We start from the raw sequence: 26891 nt of genomic DNA, 5'->3' as shown, positions 1-26891 counted from the left end.
TATAATTGTGTTGTGTAATGTGACAGTTGTCAGATGGTCTTCTTCTTTTTAAGCCATTGCATTTGCAGTTTATTTTCTACTTTAGAATTTTAATGCCCTTTAGTATTTTCGACTCTCTATTTTTCAAAAGTGGCATTACATGTCGTGTGGCATAAAGAATAAAGAATACAACACACATGTTAACTCTCTTTTAGAATTTGTATCCGTCTATATTTTGAAAAATATTTGTATATCCCGAAGTTTTATTGAATATTTTTACGGTGTAAACCAACCAAACTTTCTTTCAGCTACACTTATCGGGCTACATAGTAATATTTTGTAAAGCTCAGATAATTAAACAAAATGACGTTATTTTTATTTTTTATCGTTAATTATCATAACCAATTGAAATTTATACTGGCTGAGTTTTGAAAAAAATCTACTGTGACAAAATATGTTTAGTAGCATCTTAAAAGATGCTCATATACTGACATTCTTATTAGAAGTTTGAACGACTATCATACTTAAATAATCTAAAGACTATATAAAGACTAAGACATTGCATTGATGTGCAATGTTTCATGACAGATGCACCAGTTAGCTGAAGGCAACTTGAGGATTACATTTTGTTTGTCACGATTTGTCAACGTTTCTAGAAAATACGACACCCATGACACGCTGTATTTACACAATATTGGTAATTGGTAAAGATATAAACCCATGGGGAAAATCAAAATTGACATGAAACTTTTTCCACCTACTTCAATGCATGCTGGTGTTTGTGAAGGATAATTAAAGCTAATAAGAGAAATTGAAAATTGAGTTGAAGAGTAATTCTGGCTAATATAGACTAAATACAGGAACGCAATAAACATTTTTACGACTTTTATGCTGATATGAGTAGCACAGAATTATTGAACAATTATGGTAATTTTCTACTTTTCGTAGAAATAATTAATTTGTGCATCCTTATAATACGAAGCGACCTAGTGGCATTAATGTACAGCGCCGATTTCATTTTGTATGTCATGTGACTTTGTACTCTCTCGAGGCGAAAAGTTTAGAAAACTAAAACTTTTTCTTAGAATGAAATTCAAAACAGTGTGGCTGTGGCCATTGATTGACACATTAAATTCATCCATTGACTGGGACAATTTAGGTGAACGTTTGTATGTAACGACCACTGCTCACTATGTACTTTTTAAAGACACTTAAACTATGGGGTCACCAAAGGTTCTCAACACCTTAATAAAGTAATTCGAAAAATTAATCAGAAATAACACGATGTTTTGATTTATATCAATTATATAAATAAAAAAATAACGGTTATTCCTGATTAATTTTTCGAATTATTTTATAATTAAAGGCGTTAAGAAACCTTTGGTGACCCCACAGTTTAAATGTCTATCGTAGGTACGTCGTTAACAGTGGTCGTTACAGACAAACGTTCACGTAAATTGTCCCAGTCAATGGATGAATTTAATGTGTCAATCAATGGCCACAGCCACACTGTTTTGAATTTCATTCTATTATCGACTCCTAGGAGTCGATATTAAGAATTGAACGGTGGACAGTCAGTGCGTGGATTTTTCTTGCTACCTGATTGGAAGATATTACGAGACGTGAATAAACAAAGTTTATTGATTGGTTAGGACATGGAAGTAATATTGGAAGGAATAACATCGTCGTCACTTCAAAGGTTTCATCTGCGTTACCGCCCATCTTTCAATAACTCGTTAATTGGTTCAATATCTGGCATGGAAGTTTATTCTCCGCATGTGATCGATCCAATCGGAACAACTCGGCCTTTCTGCTATTGTACTGCGTAGCGAGAATGGCCGAGTAGTTACGATTGGTGATCGATCAAATCACTGACACTTATCGGTCATTTTCGTGTTCACGGAGAACTACGAACAGACAAATTTTTGTCGAATATACATGCGAAGTAACCCGAATAGTCCATTCGTTACATTCCGTTGATGTACGCTGCCGAAAAGAGTCATTCGTTCAATTTTTATTTTAGTCCAATTTTTCCCTATTTTTGGTTAGTTTGAACTTAATAGTTAAAACCGACAGCTATCACATACGAAATTGGAGAACAAAGTTGTGTCATTTCAATTTTAAAATTTACAGACAATTAAAAAACCATTTCCGTATAAAGTTAAGAAGATGACTGTACAAAAAATACGTTTGGACACCCTTTATTAAATACGAAAAATCTAAATCTCTCGTGTATTTATAGTCAATTAAATTATTAACAATTCTAAACGGTTCTATCCTTCAATTTAAGTTCTTGATACATAAACTTATTTGTGTAAAAATGAATTTACCGTAAGACAGATAGATGCAAGCCCATTTCGTCGGTTTGTTATATTTTTTGCTGTATAACTTATTATATTAATACAAGCATTCCATAATAAACACTTTTTAAATATATATTTACGAAAATGTTATCCCCATTTTAGTTGTCCAGTTTCAATAATGCAATCAATGACATTTATGACATATACATAAATTTAGAATACTTGAAAGTAAATATTATTTCATTCAATCTCGATAAACTTTGCACATTTCAACAGTAAAAAAATCTATGCCTACATTTGCCTACATTATTTTGTTAAACATCATGTGAAACCTGATCGATTCATCGGTATTTAACTGTTTAACTCGGGATCCGCTTTTAACCGGAAAATACTTTTAGAACAGTTTAAAACAAACGGTAAAAAGCAAAAATATGCTAAATTAAATACAATTTTCCATGTTAAACTGCTGTAGTTTGAACAATTCTCGTCCGTTTTTCAAGTTTTTTTCACCATTCGATTTCTTTCTAAAGGTAGATATTCTATGTGATACAGCGCTACCTTGTTATTAATAAACTAGGGATTTCCCACAGGTGCGCTATAATAACCGGACTCGATAAAACCACGTGACTGATAAGAAATTCCAGATGCCTTTTACAACCGCGGTAACGCAGATAGTAACCAAAGGCGTCTTACCGCTGAGACTATAATTGGATGAAATCGTATGACTTTAGTACAGAGCTCAGCATGCTATAAATACATGCTAATTAGTCGTTGTTATTCCTTCTAAATATTACTTCCATGGTTAGGACAATCCAACCCTAGTAAATGTCCTTCAATCCCGTAGAGTATCGGATTTGTCCTCTCTATTTTAGCAATTAGATTTTGCCTTTTCATTAATCATGCATATTCATGTTATTGGTACACAGGTAACTTTTATCTATAAATAGTCGAATCTTCTGGAGTTTCGTAAACAACAACGTTAAACGATACTTCATAACGTGTGACCTCACGTGTATGGTAAAACTTGTTGATTGATGCACGTGTCTATTCTAGTAAATGAATAAATCTACAAAGCGAGAGCACTTTCCATTTTCATCAGCTAAGAGTCGACTTAGCCCTTTTTGAAAGGCTAATGCTTGTCATATTTATTGATGTTGTTGTGTTGATCGTCCGGTGGAAAATATTTCATGTATATTCAAGACGAAAATAAATTACCAATCATTATTAATACAACATTAGATATATATTTTTCTGAATTCTGGATGATTGCTCGACAAGGATGAAAGCAGTGAGAGATATTGACCGCACCTTGAAAAAGGACGTATGACGGATTGGGCAGACAATTTGACTTTTTCCGATCTGAAAGCGTCGTATCAATGGTTTCAAAAAGTATAGTGAGTATGGCACTTATTATACACGAGTCATTGGATTCAGTGCGAACACAGCTGTCAAATTATCTATCCCGCTAATACAGCTAGCGACACGGACACGCTACTAAAGCAAAACATTTTGCTGCCGGTTGAAGAAGTTCAGAGGTGCCCATATTTATATAACCCTACCAACTCTTTGTGTACAATGTACTTCAAATATTTTGAAGCATAACGACAAGAGTCTCTAAAACTATTATATGTTCAAATCAAGATACATTTACTAGTCTTATTAGAAATATTTGGTGTAAATACTGCATTCTTACACATTTAAAATCGTAATCTGTGTTAATATATTTTTTATAAATGATAAAATATAACATGTTTGTTTGTCGTTAATAAATAACTTACCTAATGACATCTGTGATGTTCCATTTCCAATTAATGTAGAGATATAGCTCAGATTTAAACGAAAAGAACTTGATTAACCGCCTTCGAAAAAGCTATTTAACACTAAGGCCTACGCCTCTTCACATTTGAGATTAATTTGCCAATGCAACTAAAGACCACATTCGTTATTATTTTACCATTTTATGATAAACAAAGAGGTATTATATGGCCCCTTTATGATCCCTTGAATTCAAAATCAATACATACTTTTTTACAAATATATCATATAACTTCGTTCTTCTTGAGATTGTTACAATATATTATATAAAGTAAGTCTGCAAGATAACATTATTTAAATTATTTATATTTTTGAAATTTATCTTTCATATTTTCTTTATGACAGTGATTTCCTTGATGTTTTAAGGTAACATCATACTATGTTGAGTTTTTGTTTCGACTGCTGCTTCTTTACAAGAACAAGGCTTGCTGTTATGGTATGGGCGGTGTCAGCAATCATGGTCAAGTTTTTGATAAGTCAATTTATGAGATACCACTAGTGGTTATTCAACAACATTTTGGTAAAAGTTCTGCTACATTGAAAAACAGTTTTTTTTTGTATGAAACTGTTTTCAAAGCGAATATCTTCTTATTTTGCCTATCGTTCTGGTACCCATTTTTATTGCATTTAAATGTCAAAATTTGCAATATACTATCGGCGAAATTTTTTACATAACAGGCAAGTCACATCCCGGTGATACCAACAATACCGATATATAGTATTACATACATATTTGATTCATCCGAGGAAGTAATATATTCATTTCATTTTACTTCCTTGATTCATACTATTTTCAAAGACTCAAATGGTGAAAGAGAAATGTCTTAACACAACGAGAAATGGAATGTCTATGTTGTCCATTTAAACCAGGCCATAAGGAAATTGTCATATGTGTGATATTTTGCGGGGTTGTTTTTCTGTATCATGATACATTTGTACTAAACCAATCGCGAAATTTTCAATTTTACAGTAATAGAGTAAATTCTTCTATAGTCATCAATGGCTAATATAAGGAAAGATTAGTTAATGTCACAATGCTAGTAATTAAAAAATTATGTGTACCAATTGTGAAACATTTAAAAAAAAATAATGTTATGTATTATGATTGAGGATCTATGTTCGAAGCGAAGATGCTCATGATACACAGACATCGACGCTGTAGTAATAGTATTTTGCTGTTAAGGATTCTTTGAACAATCAATTACATAAGTAAAGACTAAAAGTTCAGAATGGAAAATGACAATTAATGTTGCGTAGCCATGAATTATTTCATTTTAATATGGGCACAATCTATTATAAATGTACATTAATTTGATGTCTGTATTAATAGGACTGTTATTAACTCTAATAGAGAGTTTTGACGCGGAACTATTTTAAATCAGCAATCACTGTTTGGCTGTGAATGGAAGTTAATGGAAAACTGATGGCCATTGAGATTTTCAGTAGCTTTATTCCTGCATAAACTGTCATCTTTCAAATCTGTAATTGCTTCTGAACTTAAGGAGATGAATAAACAGTATTGTATGAATAAATATTTCTAATCTATCTTCTTACCATAAGTAATCTTGTTTATAAAGTATCTGGAATTTGTACTACAGTGAGATTTTAAAGCCTTTTTCTAGAAAGAATTGCATTCATTTGTCTTTATGATTATTATACATTTCATATTTCCTCACTGTGCAATTTGCGATACACTATTGCTAACTTCTCAATGATTATTTAAAATTGAAATACAGAACGACTTTGTCTTTAGCTTTAGGAATGCATCTCTTATAGTTTAGTTTATTGATATTTTTTAAGCATTAAATGCCAGCTTAATTAGTTGCCTTGCGCGAAGGAGGATCAAAGATATGTTATTACACAGCAATCATGACGCTTCAGAAATAAAAATTAAATCAGTCTTTGCAGATTCTGTAGCACTTTCATTTACCGCACACTGTGAAAAATATTGAGAAAGTGATACCGTTCTATATAAATGTTCATAACTTTTGGGAATTTGAGTTTCCATTTGATACATTGATTTAAAACAAAACAAAAACTATAATGTGACTAATGACAAAGTCTGTGTTTTGTTCAAGAAGTTTCATGACTAAAGGGGCATACAATCAATAAATGTGCAAATTAAAGGGGTTTACAGAAGTCTCTTAAAGGTGTTCCTCATACGTCATATCTGATTGGGTTTGACGAGGTCCAATGCAAAGTCGAATATTCGACTAAAGTTATTTTCTATCAGGTAGTGGAGTTGTGTCATAATTATTTTTTGAATCACAGACCCATTGGCAAAGAGTTGTAGTTACTAAGCAAATCAGCAAAGTCTATCGGATGAAATTTACTTTTCTGTTTTTTGTTAAATGTACAGTTATTGATCGTATGCCATTTAAAATGTCCACGATTGACAAGCCAGCAATTTATTCATTTGTGTTGTTTCATAAATTTCAATATACTGATCTTTTCCCAATTTGTATATAGCATTGTCAAGCATGTACTCGTAAACTCTGACAAATTATTACACTTTTAAACCAATAAGCGTCACGATATGTGCACCATAAAACTGTTTCCATCACTATAATATCAGAGAAAGTTCTGATTGGATATTCAATATGACATGCTTCAGGCCCTGAAGGCATAAAACTTTGCTCAGAGCTCGGAGCACAAAAATCATGCTCGAAACATGAAATGCAGCAATTTGATTGGTTGATTTTCGAGTCTGAGTACAAAAATCATGCTCGAAAGTTTTATGACCGTGAGGCCTGGTAAACTAGTCAGTTTACTGAACTAAGCCAAGACCATCTGAAGATTGTTATTACTAAATTTCAGAATCGTCGACATAATGATAGGTCCAAATAAATTGTATTTGCTAATAAGACATCAAACCATCAAAATTTAAATGAAGTGGATGTAAGAAACTATAGGTAACCGTACGGCCTTCATCAATGAGAAAAACCCATACCGTATAGTCGGCTATCTAAATTCTCGACATGCAAAAATATTTTAAAATTCAATTGAGAAACCTTATAACGGCCTTATTCTTAATAACATTTTTTCAGGAAAAACAAATATGTCTGACATGAAGCAACGACAACCACTGAACTACAGATTCCTGACTTGTTTGAATAATTTGGAATGTTCGGTTAAATTCATAAGACAGCAACCCAAGAATAAAAGATCTCAATTTTTATAGAAATCAAAATGAGAGGTATTCTGTCTTTACACTTGTATTGCAAATATTTTATTTTTTCTCAAGATTCTCAGTTGTCCGTCCGTCTGAAGAAACACAATTACGATTCAAATGTATACTGAACTTTATTGAGTATTTGCATATGTTTTAATACTAGCAACAACACGCACTTTCCACTGAATGGTTATATTAACCTTTCTGTGACAATACATTTGGATTAATGGTATTAATATTTTACAGAAATTGAATTACAGACTTTTCAAGAAAGCTGTCATAGTGTTGATGAGTGTTCTTGATGAAAGTATATTATCTTCATCTGCTAATATCCCCACTTCTACCATAATTTTCCAAGCAATTACATGTGCAGCGTCTTGTGTAATGAAAGTGTCTACTGCTTTCAGATTGATGCTGGTTTAGCAAGCATAGAATCTCGAAGAAAATGAAATTGATACATCGACCACTGATGCAATAAGCTAGCAGGCGATTCTTTAAGAAGTTTAATCTTCAAAGTGTTTACTTTTGTAATTTCAATTTATGTAATCTATTTCTACTTCTTTATATATGTTTGAATTGCACTAAATAATGTATTTCATTAATCGAAATCATGCTGCAACTTAATTGAATAATTTCATCAACAACAGCGACGCATATTAATGAGTACATTTACCATAGACTTGTGTTATTGTAAATCCAGAAGAAAAAAAGTTATGAGCTATGTTAGACATGTTAGAGATTCTAGGCCGTAATATATTTATTGTACGAATAATTTGGTAATAAAGGTTTCAATTTTGGTTGATTTTTTAAGAGTTTTCTTCAGATTTCTTCATTAGCATCGTCCCTATAGTTCCGTTTCATTTGATATTTTTATTCAAAACAGTGAATAGACATTTATTTGGTACCTTTTGTTGTAAGTAAAAGGAAAAGTAGAGACACTCTGTTTCTACAGTAACTGCACTTGTAGAATTACCTTAAAAGTTAATGGTTTTCTATGTGTTTTTTTTTTTCATTTTATTTGTCTTTTCTTTGCTTTTTTGTCAATCCATTGGCGTATGGTTGTTTTTTTTAAACTGTTTTGATACTTGAAGACAAAACACCCATAGAAATATGACCCGTGTTCGGTTTCATTTTGAGTTTTTTTCTGTAAATACTAAATAAAAAAAATCGAAAAGATTGCAGGTTTATGATTAAGAACCAGACGCACGTTTCGTCTACAAAAGCCTCGGCATTCACGCCCGGATAAAAAAAAAACGTTTAAATGACGAAAAAGAATGAAGTTGAAGCGAGTTTAAAATAAAATATTCTGCAAGATTTTACCAATAAAATTGAGAATGGAAATGGGGAATGTGCCAAAGAGACAACAACCCGACCATAGAGCAGACAACAGCAGACAGTTACGGTAACCATTTCTGAGGTCGGAAATTTTGAATTTTAACAGTTAATTCTAAAAAAAATGATACTTGTAATTACGCATAAAGAAAGCTTGGGTTAGGAAAGTCGAGTTAAATAGGACAGCAGATTAATTATTCATCAGATTTCTGTTTTAATAAACTTAAGTCTACACCTATACAAATGCTAGTGGGACATCATTTCCGCTGATTTTTGTTATGTCTAACTGTAAAAGACAATCTTCGGAGATTTATGAGGTAGTAAAACAGTAATTTTGTATTTCTTTGCGATTATCCATGATAAAAAGACACTTTAATAATTGCTGCTGAAAATGAGCATGAATGTACTACTACTATGTTCGTGATAGGAAATATTCGGTTTACAACATCCTAAATAATTAAATAAGTCGCCTTTAATGTTTTATACGTTACGATGCTTACGAGATAAACAGCGAGATCACCGAGAAAAAATAATTACAAAAACCGAATTCTGTGAAAGTACATCACGCGATTACATTTAAGTTTGAATGGTCAACAACCGTAGCGTTTAAAAAATTTCTACTCGACATAAAATCTAAATATTATAAAATTTGTATGTTTTCTTTTAGTTTAAAATTTCACATATTGCTTCACATGGTTCAGTGGTAGAGAAAATAAAAGTTATTGTATATGGACACGTGTCTCAAATTTCATTTTTAAAACGATTGAAGGCCATGTTAAAACAACAAACAGGTATATACATGAAACAGAATAACAAAATTCAATTAAAAAGGCGTTATTCTTTTTAAGACTTGTGATTTTGGAAAACTTATGCCTGGTACGCTCGAGTCCAAATAGGGGAAACCCAAATACTTAAAGTACGAAAGAATCAAATTAAGTTCATAATCACTCTAGGAAATTTTACTCAAAATAATCTAGAACTATCTAATTAGGGACGACATCAAAAGATCAATGAAAGATAAAAAAAAAACTTAATACAAATAGTTTGGGAGTGGGGAGGGTTGAACTGCAACAAGATCTGGTTATCCGACATTGATTTTTACATATATATCCATATGGGTCAATCAATTTTTCCAAAATTAAGTTAAGAGTGGGGTGGTTAGTGAAAAAACTATGTGAATTAAGTGTTTTATCCCTATTGAACTGTTTATGTCGTCCCTTACACCTTAAACATTTACAAAACTTTTGAAGGTTACTTACTTTGAATTAAATCTAAAGGAAAAAGATGTTAATCGGTTTGTTTTCTAGGTTTAAATATATCCGTTCCACATTGGATATTCAGCAGTAACTCAAATGCACATTTGTCTCATTTTAAATCATATCATATCTACTTATTTGTAAACAAAGTTAACCTTAGACGTTTGGCTGCACTACTGTTTAGGCATCAAAGCATTTAATGGTATAGTACGACCTTGCTGTCGGGTACAACTAGTGAACTAGCAGCACTGCCGACAAACAGTTTTAGTAATTAAATATGACTTAGTAATTATTTAATGTGCACATTGTCATAGCGAAAACACAACAATACGAATAAGTTCCTTTGCAGCAACATAACTATAATATAATAGAGATTTTGTTACTGAGATATTTTGGTCAATGTTCAAAATCAATAAGACATACTGTCAACAATCCAGGAAAAGTCTGTTATTATACATAGAAGTTGATACAAACATAATCTTTGGTGTGATTGACAACGAGACAACTCTTCACCAGAGACCAAATGACGTAAGAAACTATTATAGGTCATCATACGGTCGACAACAATGACCGAAACCCAAACAGCATAGCAAGCTATGAAAGGCCGAGAAAAGACATTTGTAAAACAATTCGAACGAGAAAACTAACTGCCACATTTATGTACAAAACAATAAAGGAAAAACAACCATGATATACAGCAATAAATGACAACAACTGAATTACAGGCTCCTGACTTGGGACAGGCATATACATGTTTGTGAGCATGCAACCCCCTAAAACTGGACAGTGGTGTAACAGCACAGCATAAGAACAACTTATACAAAATAGTTGGTAAGTTTTAAATTCATAAATGATACTATGCACAAAAAAACAAATATTTATTACAAAACCACCAGTTCAAAACCAAGTCAATAATGATAATGGAATAATGTTCTTACAATGTTTAAGTATCAATGAACACATCCACTACACCATAGATGTGGGTATTACATCTATAACTACACATAGGATAAATCCGCAATGTCAATAAGGTTAAAGACCTGTGCCGGATTTGGATTTCCGATAGCCTCAATATAATGCTGCTTTTAAAATGATGTGAATGTATGATGCAATTGTTTAGCTCGTTCATAGTTTTATTAGAAATAAGTGAGTAAACATTTAATATATTCTCCTTTAGTACCGTTCTAAAACTCATTAATACATTACCAAAGATATTTACCCACACGTTCCATGTTAGCCTAAGGAGCCGTCATTGATTGATATCTGATGGTTAATAAAACAGTTCTGTTGTTTGATTTGAAACAATCATCTCGGTCTGGTTAAAAGGCTTAGAAGGAACAATATTGTCACATTGTCGTGAAGATAGATTTTAATAGTTCTATTAATAACGGTGGCAATATTGTTCGAAATCTGATTATTTTAACGTAGTAAAATGTGACGTTATATACACAGAGCTCAGCTAAACCTTATTTTAAAAAAATATATAATTGATACTTAAGGTATGTAACCTTTCTCTGTACCTTCTAGTTGGCATTCTTTTGTCATCAAGGTTGCCGAAAAGCAACATATCTTCCATATTTAATCGCTATTCAAATATGTAAAACTATCCACTATCCTAGTAACCTTTGTGTCGCTTACTTCTTTGTGCAACAGACATTACGACTACTTATTTTTATAAAGGATAAGCGTACTATTTATTTAAATGACACTCAAAATCTAAATGACGTTCAGCTGATATTTTCTTTTTTAGTTCGAACCATTTGTATAGATGTCCAATTTATGAATTATTATACACCGACATTGTATGCCTTAGCCAAAAACTGTTGTATCTATCTACAAACCGAATTGCTTTCCTTGTTGTTTTTGTTTTTGTTTTTATCAAACGTTGTCGGTTAAGTCAACACTGTATCTAATAGGTAAATTCTAGAGTAGATGTCTTAGTATTGTAATTACCCTACTTGTCTAGGTTTATGACAACGATTCTGGGTAATACACATTGGTTTAAATTTGAAACAATTTGAAAGTTCGGATAAATTGTAAATTAAAAATGTAATTAATTTGTGATCGAAGATACCTGGCTTTTAACTGAAAAGGTTTATAAAAAAAACATCTTAAACTGAGTCAACATATGTTATAAAAAAATTACAAAAATCACTCTCGTGTCATGTCACAACAAATGTTCGAAAAAAAAAAGGATTTATTGCGAATCGTTATTCACATGAAAAAGTATCAGTCCATGCTCTTGACAAAGCTGAAAATGAACATCTGTTTTCCGCTCTTTTGGTTGGGTTGTTTTCTCTTGGATACACTACTGATAAAAGGTGCTCAAATCAGAACACTGTAAAAGGCTGTATCAATAAGTTAGGCGAGGTTGAAGAGCAGTAAAAACCGAAATTTTCGTATAGTTTGTACCAAATCTGGTTAAGGTCAATCGGTCATACACTGTATACTAGTATACAAGTATATGTACAGTTATAACTGCGGTTTCATTGTAAAATTTTCAGGTATCAAAGTAGTCAGAATCTCGGTGGTCAGCATTTCGATAGTGAGAACATATCTAAATTTTGTACTTATATATGACACTGTTAGATTATATTAAAAATTAGTTTGTTAATCTTTTCATACATATATTCCTTTTCATTCATAGTAAATGCATAGGTGCTACACTCATGCAAACAGTCGCGGTTATTAATAAATAAATGCAAGTTTGATTTTTTTTCAAGGAATTTGTTTTCTTGTCAAACAAAAAGTACAGTGGGGTTTATAAAAAAAAACACTCTTATTAATAAACTGAGCAAATATATGTTAAAAAAAAATACAAAAAAAGAAATAATGAATAAATTCCGCTGTCGTGTCATGTCCAAACCAATGTACACAAAAAGAAGAGAGAATGTGTATAGTTATTCACAGTCAAAAACATCAGTTCACGCATTTGGAAATGAACCTCATTTTTTCCCCATTTTTGTTGGGTTGTTTTCCATTGGACACATCCACCGTGTCAATTCTCAATTCTATCGCTTTATATTTTAATTAGTCGTTACAACATTTATGATGTAACTTGTGGAAAAAATAAAAGAACAGAAAGTTAAAAATTTGTAAACTTTCCTGGCGATCTAAGTTATAAATGTATATGGGCGAAAGTATACAAATAAAATGTTTTAAAGATGAATACGTTTGGTACAAATGTTTTATCAAAACTTTATCTTTGTCAATTCATAAATTTACTACAGTCGTTTTATTAAAGCTATTGTTGCCATATACACAATTTTAATATCACACGTATATAGTACATTCCTAATACTTATACCGAGTACAATGCTGTATTTCATCCACCAAATAGGACTTCTATGCAAAATATTAGTTTTTACTGAAGATTAAGGTCTTCTTTTCTTCAATAAGTGAGTTTCACAAAAATATCTTACAACTAAAGTTGATCGTAAGTCATGAACAATTCAGTATACTGACGATCAATCTGAGTCGTACTTTTGTTAAACTTACTCGAGACCTAAAATATATATAATATTTATAAGTATAATTAATGATACTTACATGAAAATAAAATTATCTGTATTAAAACGGCATCTTTAAGTGATCCAAAAACAGAAATAAGTCCATAAGAAATCATTTGTTTCCTTCTCGCCATGTGTGATATTTCTCTTTTCCTAATTACCACAAAACTATTTCCCTAAACCAAACCTCGATCCATCAATCCTCCGATGTAGTTAACAGAATTAGTTAATCCGCTTTCTGTATTGAACAGTATAATATGTTTAACTTGGACGCATGCTTATGTCACGAATGCTAATCCAACAATACTATTCGTCAGTTAATTGGTTGCCTTCCGTATGTGCTGTAATAAATAATAAGTCGAACATATATTAATTATTTTAATGATAATTAACAGAAAACATCTTATTCTTTCCGCGGACCCGTATAATTTCTTAGACAGACATTTATCCTTGAGACATGAAATAATTTTTTCTACTTGTTTCACAACCGCTTTATATTAATTCAAATTTTTATCTGACGAGCTTTTTTCCTCCTATTTTAAACTATCAGTTCTAGACAATTACTAGTATAGGTGGGTGTAAATTGTAACTAAATTAAAAGCAGCTTAGATAAGGAAACACTAACAACATTGTATCTATTGAAGTGGAAAACCTGCTGGGTCGTGATATAATCATTTCATCAATGTATCAGTAATTTCAAAGAATATTATCATCGTTTAATTATGAAAAGCTTAAAAATAAAGAACAACCTGTTTGAATATTTGACGTATAATTATGATATAATGTATGATTTGCAAAATATATTTCATCTGGTGTTTTTTTTTTTTTTTTTTTTTTTAAGTTACATTCATTTACCCTGGAGTTACATTTTCTAGCCAATGATAGCCAAGATGGATGAAAATTTCCAACAACAAAAACATGCACTTTACATCACATAACACATATTTGCGTTTTGAGTTTTATGTATTTAACTTATTCTTTAATAAAACATTATTGTAATAGAAAATGAATTAAAGCCAACTATTTAACGACCATGGGGATTTTTTATATTATCATGGGCATCATTTTGTGTTGATCTTTTATCACTGTGCATGTCAGAGCTAATCACATACAACTTTTAAAGAGAGGATCGAGCGAACGCAATTTATCATACTTTGCAAATTGCAATAACAACAATAAGATTGATGTCCAAAAAAAACCCAAAAATATAGGTCATACCAAACTGCAAACATGGCTCTCAAGCCACCCGGGATGTAGATGTCGCTCAAACTTCGATTCTGATCTAAAAGCTTATACGATTGGAAGGTAGTGGAGTTTTATTGTCATATTATTTTTAGGTGTCGTCTGACAGGGAAACCAGTAGAGAGATGACAAAGGGATCATTTCTGTAGTTTTGAGTTCTCGTCGTCCGAGTAACTCTTTGTTGAATCGACAACTCTTTAAAATGGAGGGACAAATTTCATACTTGCATAGATTCTTCTATCATAGAATACAGAGTAACTGTTGTGTGTGTGTTATTTTTATTTGTAGTCTGAATGATTTTCAAGGATTCCCCTACTAAAGCACTGTCATCGCCATTTTTGTCAATATTGTTACAGTTTGAGACGACAGGCGACACACGTCTTCCTTGGACAGCTCATGTGTTTTTGTAATCAGAATGGTTTCCTTATATTTTCATCTGGTAGAGGATGGTCGGTACTGAGTTACATTCCTATGGTAAATTCTCTAGTTTACTATAATTGCCAATTGGAACTTCTAAAATGAGGGTTCTTAAAAAAAAACCGAAGAAAAATCAGAAGATTAATATCAAGAAGAGAGTTGATGGATATAGAATGAAATTCAAAACTGTGTAGCTGTGGCCATTGATTGACACATTAAAATCATCCATTGACTGGGACAATTTAGATGAACGTTTGTATGTAACGACCAATGCTCACTATGTACTTTTTAAAGATACTTAGACTATGGGGTCACCAAAGGTTCTCGACACCTAAATAAAGTAATTCGAAAAATTAATCAGAAATAACACGATATTTTGATTTATATCAATTATATAAATCAAAACACAAAGGTTATTCCTGATTAATTTTTCGAATTATTTTATAATTAAAGGCGTTAAGAAACCTTTGGTGACCCCACAGTTTAAATGTCTATCGTATGTACGTCGTGAACAGTCGTCGTTACAGACAAACGTTCACGTAAATTGTCCCAGTCAATGGATGATTTTATAATAGTATGAGCATAGAACGATGAGAAGACAAATGAGCAGATAAAATATACAAAGTTATTCAATGTAATCAATGGAAGTTCAAATCCAAGAGTAGTATCCCGGAGAGCTTCTGTCACTAACCGAAGACTGGCACAAAAAGTCTAGAACAAACGACTGTATATAAACAATGCAAATCTAGAAAACGTTGTCACTTATTGCAAAACTGTAAACAATAACAGTGTAGAAAGCACAAACTTAATAGAATATAACAAAAACAATCACAGAACTTATGATTCGTCTTATTAAAAGACGTACTTCACCGCAGTTGACCGGTCAGCAACACTTATTAAAAAGCCGCTCGCAAACAATAAAGCATTTAATTAATTAAAAACAGATTACACACCCAGATTTTAATATATTATATTAAATTATAAAGATAACATGTGTTTTGTCTTCTTAATTTTTTTTTTTTTTTTTTGGCTTACAAAAAAGAATTTGATATAGATAACTAAAATCAAATTCGTTCATTGATGCCTTGCAGACTTGACAAACATATAACTGATACTGTTGTAACGTTACTGTAAGAGTTCTAACAAAATACGTTTGTTAATTGTTGTAGTCTTTATTTGTACCATTCAGTCGCCTATTTTCGCAGATAGGTTGCTTGTTGGAGCATGGTGTGACCAGTCTGTTGTCCCATATATATATCTTGATAATGTCTGTTAATCTTTTTGTGTGTATTCAGTAAACCTGTTAACGATGAATGTATGATCCGTGAAATAATATATTTGCCACACATGTATAATTGTGATACATGAATTTAACAGATGTATATAAGTATCTTATAATAGATGATAACAGTATATCATTCCATGCGCATACTGTTGGGTAGGATAAACAAGTTCGGCCGAAACACGTTCTTATGATATAGGTTATTTCTCTTGAATAATTTATAAAAATGAGAAACCATTTGTAATAAATCTTTAAAATGCGATATTATTTTTTTTAAAATAAAAATCACGCCCTTTTTTTTTTCATGCTTGCACAATAAAAAATAAAGTGGTATAATCATAAGAAAGATGTCCAAATAAAACAAAAAATGATTAATATAACACTTGTTAACTTTTAGTTTTACCTTTAACTTATATAGAGCGCATATCCCTTATTTCCTCGTCACAGCCAGAACAGACGGATGGACGAATGATTGAAATGCCACATGTGAGGTTCAATCATGACGGTAATTTGGCTCCTCTTTTCAGAAGAGGAATATTTAGATTTATGTACTTTTTGTAATTGAGTGCGAACATATTTGATTATATTATTAGCACATAACCATAATAGGTAGGTATGTATACACACATTATTAGTTCAAATTCTTTCACACTGAAAATAATGACCATTTATCTCTTAGACTATATATCAAATGTGTTGTATATACATGTACGAATGTTGAAATGGTTTGATCATTATATTAATGAGTACATGTAAAAGTAAGGGAATGTGGTATGATTTACATCGAGACAACTACCTACACGAGACCAAAGAACAATAGTTACCAAATATAGGAATTTCGAACATAAAACTCGGTTATCCGGAGCACAAATTTGATAAAACACTGAAACTAGTTTTTGATTAACTGATTTCTGAGTATGAGCACCATTGTCATACTCGAAATGTTTTTGACCGTTAGTCATGGTCACCGTGCAACCTTCAACAATGATCACTATCCATATAGTAAAGTAAGCTTTAAAGGTTCTGAAACGATGACCAATTATAGATCTTAATAGAAAACCATGGTAAAACAAAGTCAACGAAAAACAAATATACAGACAGCAAGCAACGACAACCACTGCGTTGCAGGCGCCTTGTTTTGGACAGGCACATTAATAATATGAGGTCAATCACACGATTTCGATTCTTATAAATTGTGCTTTGTGTGTTGCTGTTCCTATTTAATTTTCAGATTTATTAGCATTCATATCTCTATCCGTCATGATATCATCTATGAATATAGTATGCATACTAGGGATAATCCAGCTGCTTCTTTTGAAACTTTTCTGACTGGACCGCCTACAGTTTGTTCGCTTTGGATCTCCCAGCAATGATACAGTGATTAGTTCAGTCGTCATCAAGATTTTACTTGACGGACAAATATTTGGTAATGCATGTTGTTATCTAAATCAAATGTTCTCATGACAATGCAAAAGCCAAACAAAATCAGTTTTTGTTATTTGTTTTAGTGATATACAAATCAAAACATCATTGGCGCTTGTTAGTAAACTTTGATATTTTGGTAATGTCCATCAAATTAATTGCTCTGATTCCTGCACTGTTTATGACATTGCTGTATGAGATCTTTAACCAATAACCTTTGTTGCATGCTGCCTGGTTCATGTTATGTTTTTGTTATTGGATTTAAGATATAACACACTAAACAATATGAATTAAAATATGATTTACAATATATCAAATTTATACGCCTTTTTAAAATCAAATAACAGGTTTTGGCCCACTAACGTATCATACATGTATTTATATCTGAAAATAAAAACACTAACTTCTGGTTATCATGAGTATTCAAAGTTTCATTAAAAGTATCAGCAACATGCTATAAATAGTTTCTAAAATCGCCATAAAGAGGACATCTTAATAAAACATCACTTCATCTTCAATAAAAACGTCACATATATGACACACTGTTTCCTAAAACAATATGAAATAAATAGATGAGAATAGGAATCATGTCTGTAGTCTTTAGCACATGGTCTAGAGTTGTCGTCGTCTGCGTAACTCTTTGTTGAATCGATCACTCTTTGAAATGGCGGGAGAGATTTAAAACGTGCAAAGATTCTTTTATGTGACAAAAAGTAACTGTTGTGTGTCTGTTATTTTGATTTGTGGTCTGTCTGAATGATTTTCGGGGATTCCCTTACTTAAGCATGGACTTCGCCATTTTTCAAATATTATTTTGAAACGACAGTCGACACACGTCTTCCATGGACAACTCGCACGATTTTGTAATCAGAATGCCGGTTTCCTTGTATTTTCATCTTACAGAAGATGGTCGGTACTGAGTTACATTCCTTTTGTAAACTCTTTAGGATTTTATCGTTGCCAATGACAGCTCTTGAAAGAAACCGAAAGAAACTCATTATACAAATATCAAAAAGAGAGAAGAAGGATATAATTACTACTAAATAGTATGAACATAAAACGGTGAGAGGACAAATGAGTAGACAAAATATATGCAATTTAATCAATGCTGAAGAAGTCGCTCGGAGAGCTTATGTCACTAAGCGAAGGCCCCAAAAAGTCTAGATCAAACGACCGTTTATAAACAATGCAGATCTAGAAAACATTGTAATTTATTGCAAAACTGACAAATAGAATATAACAAAAACAATCACAGAACTTATGATTCATGCTATGGATAGACATAATACACCACAGTTGACCGGTCAGCAACAAGAAAATATTTTAACTAATTAAAGACAGATTTTAATAAATTTATTATTCATAAAGATAACATGTATTTTGTCTCCCAAACCTTTTGCTTATATATTATAAGAATTTGACAAAATTAATTAAAATCAAATTCGTTTATTCATGACTTGCAGTCTTGACAAATAGAGTTCTCCTTATAACTGATACTGTCACTATTATTATATATACTGCTATATCTAACATTATTGTATGAGGTCTAGCAAAATACTTTTGTTCATTGATGTATGTCTTTATTTGTACCTTTAATTTAAGCCCTCTTTTTTTCACAGATAGGTTGCTTGTTGGAGCATGGTGTGTTACGTTGTCCTATATCTTGGCAATGTCTGTTAATCATTTATGCGTATTCAGTGAACCTGGTAACACTAAAAATATGATCCGTGAAATAAAATGTTTTTCATACATGTAACGTTGCGATACACGAATTTAACAGATGTAAAACATGGTATTTAATGATGACAAGAGTAGCAGTCCATGCTCATACTTTTTGGTAGGATAAAAAAAAATCGACTCAAACACGCTCCTATCATTAGTGATATAGGTTATTTCCCTTGAATAATTAATAAAACTGAGGAACTACTTATATTTCATCTTTAAAATGCGACATTATTATGATTTGAAAATGGAAATCAGTCCCTTATCGTTTTTTCATGTTTTCATTAAAAAGAACTAATGGTTAAATCATGAGGAAAATTTCCAAGTAAAATAAAAATGTTTTGGAACCTGTATACTTGTAGTTTTATCTTTAAACTATTTATACAGCATATTCAAATTCTTCGACGAAAAATGAATGGACGCAACGATAAACGGAACGATGAATGCGACAATTTGGCTCCTCTCATAAAAAGAGGAATATTTTCATATAATGACACAATTTCATAGAGTCCGAACATAATTCATTAAATAATAAGCATGTATTAATATAGACTATCTATATCAATACATTTTTTTTCCAACAAAAGAATATAACACAAGAATATAAGTTTTGTAAGAAACGTGAGAAATTGTGTTGGACTTGAAGATAAGGCAAAGTGACAAATATCTGAAAGAATGAATCGTTTTATGGTATTAAACAAAGAAATCAAATGATTTTTTAATTATCCAGAACTCTTCACAAACAAAACCCACATGTATACGCATTGAATAAATAGTAGGCCATTCTTAAATGATCACACCGTAGAAGTAGTTGTGCTCTTAATATTTTGTGAATTAACCCCATCAACATAATATTTTTTTTTACAATGGATAAACCTATTTTTTTTATTATTATTAAATAATATCATCTCTGAACATTACTATTCTTATAAATGACACGGTTGTATGTGATGATTATAATAAATATTTAAAACAAATTCCTTTCAAGCTTTGTAAAAAGAAAGTTTCATTTTATGTAGCGGAATGTGTAACAAGTGAATATTTCAATCCCCACTGGAAGGCCTCTGACAGACTAGGTGAGCATAAAATCATAGTCGTTGACAAACAAGTTACAACCTACAAACGTTTTACTGTCGACCACACTGTTATGCAATTAATTCTATGTATGAATGTCGAAAGCAGCTTGTTCATTATTTACATGCGTAAAAGTAAGGAGATGTGGTATGATTGGCAATGAGACAACTATCTACTCGAGACCAAAGGATGAGGATGTTACCAACTATAGGGCTCTCTGCCTTAGAACTTTACTCGGTACTCTGGGTACACAATCTGTGCTCGAAACACCAAAATCAGGTTTTTCGATTGGCTGAATTGAACACGATAATTGTACTCAAAATTTGTATGACCGTAACTCATCATGTTCACCGTTTGGCCTTCAACAATGATCACTACACAAACTACATATAAAGCTATAATGGCTCCGATATGGAAAAAAAACTCAATTGTAATTAGAAAACCAACGTCCTGATTTATGGTTAAACTAATCAACGAAAAACAAATATACAGACAGCAAGCAACGACAACAACTAACTTACAGGCTCTGCACTTTGGACAGACAGGCACATTAAAGATATAAGGTTTAACATGGCCGCAACCCTAATGAATTCTACTTTGTTTGTTGATGATCTTAATTCAAGTATTAGATTTATCAGTCTTCATACCTCCATTCGTTAAGATATCATCTTGGAATACAGAGCGAAAATAAATTATAACCCTCGATATCCCAGCTGCTGATGGTGAAATATTACAGGCTTGATCGCCCTTCAATATGTCCGCTTTTGGGTAGGCCAGCAGCCAAGATACAGTGATTAATTGTCATGAAAGTTTTAATTGACTTTGATTGAATTTTAATTAAATGTTGCCATGACAATTCAATAGCCGAATAAAATTAGATATTTGTTTCAGCAACATATAAACCATGGCACCAATAGCGTTTGTATGTAAACTTTAATATTTGAATAATGTCCATCAAATGAAATAAAATGCTCTGGTAAAATTAAATTTTCAATAAAAGACTCTTTGATATAAAAGGACATAATTTATTATTAGTTGTTATGTTGTTTAATCATTTGCATCTCTTTTTTTTTGTGGAGGAGGACAAACAACAGTTCGCTTATGTTGTGGTATATATAGAACAATTAGGAATATTATGGTTATTCTATTTCGTCTGCGAAAACATACTATGTGTACTATGCGAAAACAAAACATGCGAAAACGTGATGCTGTTCGGTGTGAGCCAAGGCTCCGTGTTGAAGACCGTACCATGACCTGTAACGGTTTACTTTTATACATTTTAACTTGGATCGAGAGTTGTCTCGTTGGTACTTATACAACATCTTCCTTTACAGGGCCGTAACTACGGTTCGAATTCAGGGGAGGCAGGGGTTTGGGGGCCGCCGATTGAGGAAGAGGGTTTGGGGCACAGCCCCCCCCCCTCCCAGCCGATTATTTCTTCTCGGTAAAATGGCTAAAAATAACCCGTATTCCTTCGATTTCCTTACTTTTAGTAACATCAGTATTGCTTGAACCTGAAAGCAATTTTTATGCAAAAACAAGCTGTCTGAGCCTGAGATTGTTGTTCGGGGTAAACCAAGGCCTCGTCTTGATGACCTATAATTATTAACATTAAATACATTGTGACCGCCGATTTTTCTCTCTCAGTGAAATGACTTCGATTTCCTTACTTTAAGAAACACATCAGTTTTGCTGGATCCTGGAAGCAATTTTTATGAAAACAATTAATATCTGTATTTAAAGATAATTTTGTTAGAAATCAAACTGGTAAGTTTTAAAAAAAAACATATAAATCAAGATCATATAGAACGCAAGATTTTTTTTTTTATCGAGGACCTTGAATTTCAATATCGTTGTAAGCTGAACAGACATGTATATAACTACAACCAGGGACTTTCTATTCTAAGTATATACTTAGTATAGAAAGTCCCTGCTACAAAGAATGGGAGTGTTTAACTACTAAGGCATTGACCATAATGTTCTCGTACGATCGGGTGACGTTAAAAAAAACGATCCAACAGCTGATTCAGCCGATAACGAATTTCCGATATCATAAAAGATTCACAATACGAAGGGAACTTCCTCTGCTTAATTGAGCCCCTAAATGAATGTGAATAGTTAAAAAATTTATGCAAAATTGTCGAAAGCGAAGTTTCATATATATGTGTTCTCGTACGAATATATACTGAATAACAGACAGACGGCCACACGAAAAAATAAATAAAACTATACTGAAACCAAGGATTTGTATCCTTGGTATTATACAAATCCTTGCTGACACGGTTAACTTTCGATCAAAAATCCGGAAGATGATTCAGACAGATATATCACGTATCATGATAACACTGTTAAAACTAAACTTGTGTTGTTTATAATATAAATTCAAGTTATTCTTGTACATATTTCATTTTATTACTTACAAAGAAAAAATGGTGTAGAAATTTCAGGGGAGGCAGTTGCCTCTCCTGCCTCATAGGTAGTTACGGCCCTGCTTTATCTACAAACAAATGAACTGTGGGTAAAGCACAACTAAATTAATACCGGTAGTGTTTATGACTAAAAATGCTTTATGAGATATATCAATCAAACATTTTCGACAGGCTGTTTGGATCATGTTTTCTTAAATGTTTTAATATTTATTTGTACATTTTAGCCCTCTATTTTCGCATGCTAATTCACACTCAGTCCAAACATCCCAATCTGGAAATGGACACAATCGGTTAAACTACATATCAGACCACTACCCTGGTGTCTAAAGATATAAAACCGCGAAAACCAACAGTTAAAAGGACAGGACAAGTTGTAGTTTAAGATGATCTTCCACGTCTTTTTGTTATACGTGTTTCTTTTTGTATCCATCTGATGAATTAAGCCTTTTTCAATTGATTTGTATAGTTCGTTCTTATGTTGAGCTGTTTTACACCCGTCCAAGGTTAGAGAAAAAGTTTGGATCTCGCTAAAATGTTAAACCCCGCCATATTATGTATGTATGGCCCTGTCCCAAGGCAGGAAGGAGTCTGACGTCGGTTTCACAAACATACTTACGACTGAGATTGATCGTACATATAATGATTTGTTTATGACTAACGCTGTCTATTTTTTATTTTTTTTTTTTGTGAAATCGACTCGTGTACTTCAGTGGTTGTCGTTTGCCGTTTGTTGATGTTGTTTTTGTTTTTTGTTAATGTTTTGTATAATTATAATGCCGTTAGTTTTCTCGTTTGAATTGTTTTACATTTGTGATCTCGGGGTCCATTATACATTGTATCGATGCAGTATAGGCTATGCTCGTCTCGGGGTCTATTATAGCTACAGTGTATATTGTATCTAAGCGGTATGGGCTTTTCTCATGGTTGAAGTGGTACCGTGACCTTTAGTTTTTAATGTCCGTGTCATTTGGTCTCTTGTTGAGAGTTATCTCATTGGCGATCATACCACATCTTTCTTATGTTGCTAATAAAAGTGTCAAGTGTAAGATATATGGTTGGCAACAGCGAGTAAGTTGAATTATAAAACACTGATTTAACGGTACAAAAGAAATATTTATATGATAAAAGTATCAGAACACGTGCATACTGTTTGGTAGTTAAAAAATCGTCTCAAATACGTTTTTTATATTAAGGTTATTTCCCTTGAATAATTCATAAAAAACCAAGGAACCACTAAAAATTCTTTTTCATTCGGCATAACGTGGCATGTTTTTGTAAATAAAGTCTCTATTTGCTTTTCTTCTGTTGGCATAAAAAAGAAAAATTAAAATCCTCTGAAAAATTTGCAAATGAAATAAAAATCACGAATTTGTAACTTGTAAACTTGTAGTTTTAACATTTATCTATATATAATGACATTTCATTTTGCTTGCTTCGACGGTATACTTAACTGTACTAAACGCTGAACGATACTCGACTATTTATTTGGCTCCTCTTATCATTAGAGGAAATCTTTCTAAAGTGATGAAAGTACTCGAGTGCAAACAGGTTAAAGTTAAGTAATCTGCAAATGTATTTCGTCACCGAAGATAAACATATTTATTTTTTTTACGCCGACCGTTTTTTCGCGAAAATTAAAATAAAGATATAAGATAATGCTGTTCATTTTTTTTTTTTATTATCACCGATCTCTGATATCTTTGAGGTTGCAAATCTGAAAGCACCAATACGTTTCCGCGCTCTCCTTGCCGGAAGCCAAATCTCGGTTTTATGTTTTAAGCAGTACATTTAAAAAATAATGTTTTAATTTATTTCAAAATGTCGCCCCATATATTTGAACGATATGGTGAAGAGGTTGGTACGTTGATGAATATAGTTATAAATGTATTTATTTATCATATTTTGCAATGATTAACATAACACTACATTTTCTTTACAGTTCTATTGTGACCTGTACTTGGCCAGTGCCGCTGATGGGAGACTATCACGGTGCCCAAGGGTACCATGCATTCATTAACTAGCGGATAAATATCGGCAATTCAAAAGAGAAAACCAACAGTTTAATTATGATTCTTTCCGTTACAAAGTGCTTAAGCTGTTCAAGGGTTAAAAGAAATATTTGTATGATAACAGTATCGGAACATGCGTATTCTGTTCGGTAGGATTTTAAAAAATCGTCCCAAACATGTTTTCATGATAAGGTTATTTCCCTTGAATATTTAAAAAAAAATAAGGACCCATTTATAATTCTTTTCTGTTCGACATAACGTGGCATGTTTTTGTAAATAAAAAAGTCCTTCTTTGCTTTTTCAGTTGACATAAAAAAAAAAGGACGATAGAATCATTTGAAAAATTGGCAAATGAAATAAGAATATTTATTTGTAACTTGTACAGTTGTAGTTTTATCTTTAATCTATATATAATAACATTCATATTTACGGTACTGATCAGTAACGAAAGCTAAATGATCCCCGAACGTGTCACGATTTGGCTCCTCATAGTATAAGAGGAATACTTTCAAATAATAAATAGAGACAAAATGTACAGGAGTGTGAACTTATTTGGTATAATCTGATTCAGGTACATTTCATCACCGATGATAGGTAAACATAAACATGTTAGGTATATTATATATTTTACTTTTTACCGCCGACCGTTTTCTCCCAAAAATTGAATTAAAGATACTGTTTCGATTTATTTTTTATTATCGCTGATCGCTTACAACTTTTAGTTTGCAAATCTGAAAGATCCAACACTTACCCATGTTCTTCTTGCCGGACGCAATATCTGGTTTTAAATTATGTTTTAAACAGTATATGAAAAGTAGTGTTTTATATGACAAAATGATAAACACAACACTACATGTTTATTACAGTTCTTGTATGACAATTGATATGTACTTGGCCAGTGCAAACCTCGAGCAAAATTAACTTCACGACTTTTAGTATGAAATTCAAAACAGTGTAGCTGTGGCCATTGATTGACACATTAAAATCATTCATTGACTGGGACAATTTAGGTGAACGTTTGTATGTAACGACCAATGCTCACTATGTACTTTTAAAGACACTTAAACTATGGGGTCACCAAAGGTTCTCAACACCTAATTAAGTAATTCGAAAAATTAATCAGAAATAACACGATATTTTGAATTATAGCAATTATATAAATCAAAACACAAAGGTTATTCCTGATTAATTTTTCGAATTATTTTATAATTAAAGGCGTTAAGAAACCTTTGGTGACCCCACAGTTTAAATGTCTATCGTAGGTACGTCATGAACAGTGGTTGTTACAGACAAACGTTCACGTAAATTGTCCCAGTCAATGGATGATTTTGATGGGTCAATCAATGGCCACAGCTACACTGTTTTGAATTTCATACTATATTTGAACTTAAAACTTCAGTTCACGGACGTACCGGATGAAGGTTATAGTATTTTCTTCCAAAACAAATCTAACGCCTCGCTATGTTTTCTTGGATAACAAGACAATAATTCACTAGAAACGAAAAGTTGTAAGCTGAATTAAAAATTGAACAAGTACGCCATATATAACATGTACCTAACACTTGTTTTAGTATCACCGTAAAGCTAGGTATTATTCACAAAAATACAAAGATTGTCTTTTAAAAATGCCTTTTACGTAATAAAAAAAATCTTATTAAACAATTTACGATGCATTTTAAAAATATCAAAAGCTGTACATATATATTAGTATTAATAATTAACAAATTGTGGGTATCTGTTAAAACCATTGTAGTCAGTGACGAAATACTGAAAGATGGCTGACTTCAGATAAGATTTTTCCAGTTTTCATATCGAATCAAACATTAATATTGAATTAACCTTTTAACGATTTTAAAACACAACTAATTGAACTTGTCCATCAACACCGATCAGTGATGTTTATCAAGCCAATTTGCTTATCATGAACT

At 32.0% G+C, this 26891-nt stretch overlaps 1 protein-coding gene across 5 annotated transcripts in view; it reads right to left on the bottom strand.

The window, feature by feature from the left end:
• The window catches only part of LOC143073196 (tyrosine-protein phosphatase non-receptor type substrate 1-like), a 28046-nt gene extending 14187 nt beyond the window's left edge, over positions 1-13859 (bottom strand). The window contains exon 1 of one of the 5 annotated variants that reach the window (XR_012977423.1): positions 13407-13859. Coding sequence is in view for 1 of the 5 variants with exons in the window: in XM_076248551.1 (XP_076104666.1) it covers positions 13407-13500 (94 nt within the window). In the remaining 4 variants the exon portion in view is untranslated. The remainder of the gene's footprint in view (positions 1-13406) is intronic. The other 4 variants (XR_012977421.1, XR_012977422.1, XR_012977420.1 and 1 more) reach the window with 4 other exon arrangements.
• Between the last annotated feature and the right edge of the window lie 13032 nt (positions 13860-26891).

This window comes from Mytilus galloprovincialis, chromosome 4, assembly GCF_965363235.1.
Source record: "Mytilus galloprovincialis chromosome 4, xbMytGall1.hap1.1, whole genome shotgun sequence".
NCBI lineage: Eukaryota > Metazoa > Mollusca > Bivalvia > Mytilida > Mytilidae > Mytilus > Mytilus galloprovincialis.
This window is presented reverse-complemented; position numbering and strand designations above follow the sequence as displayed.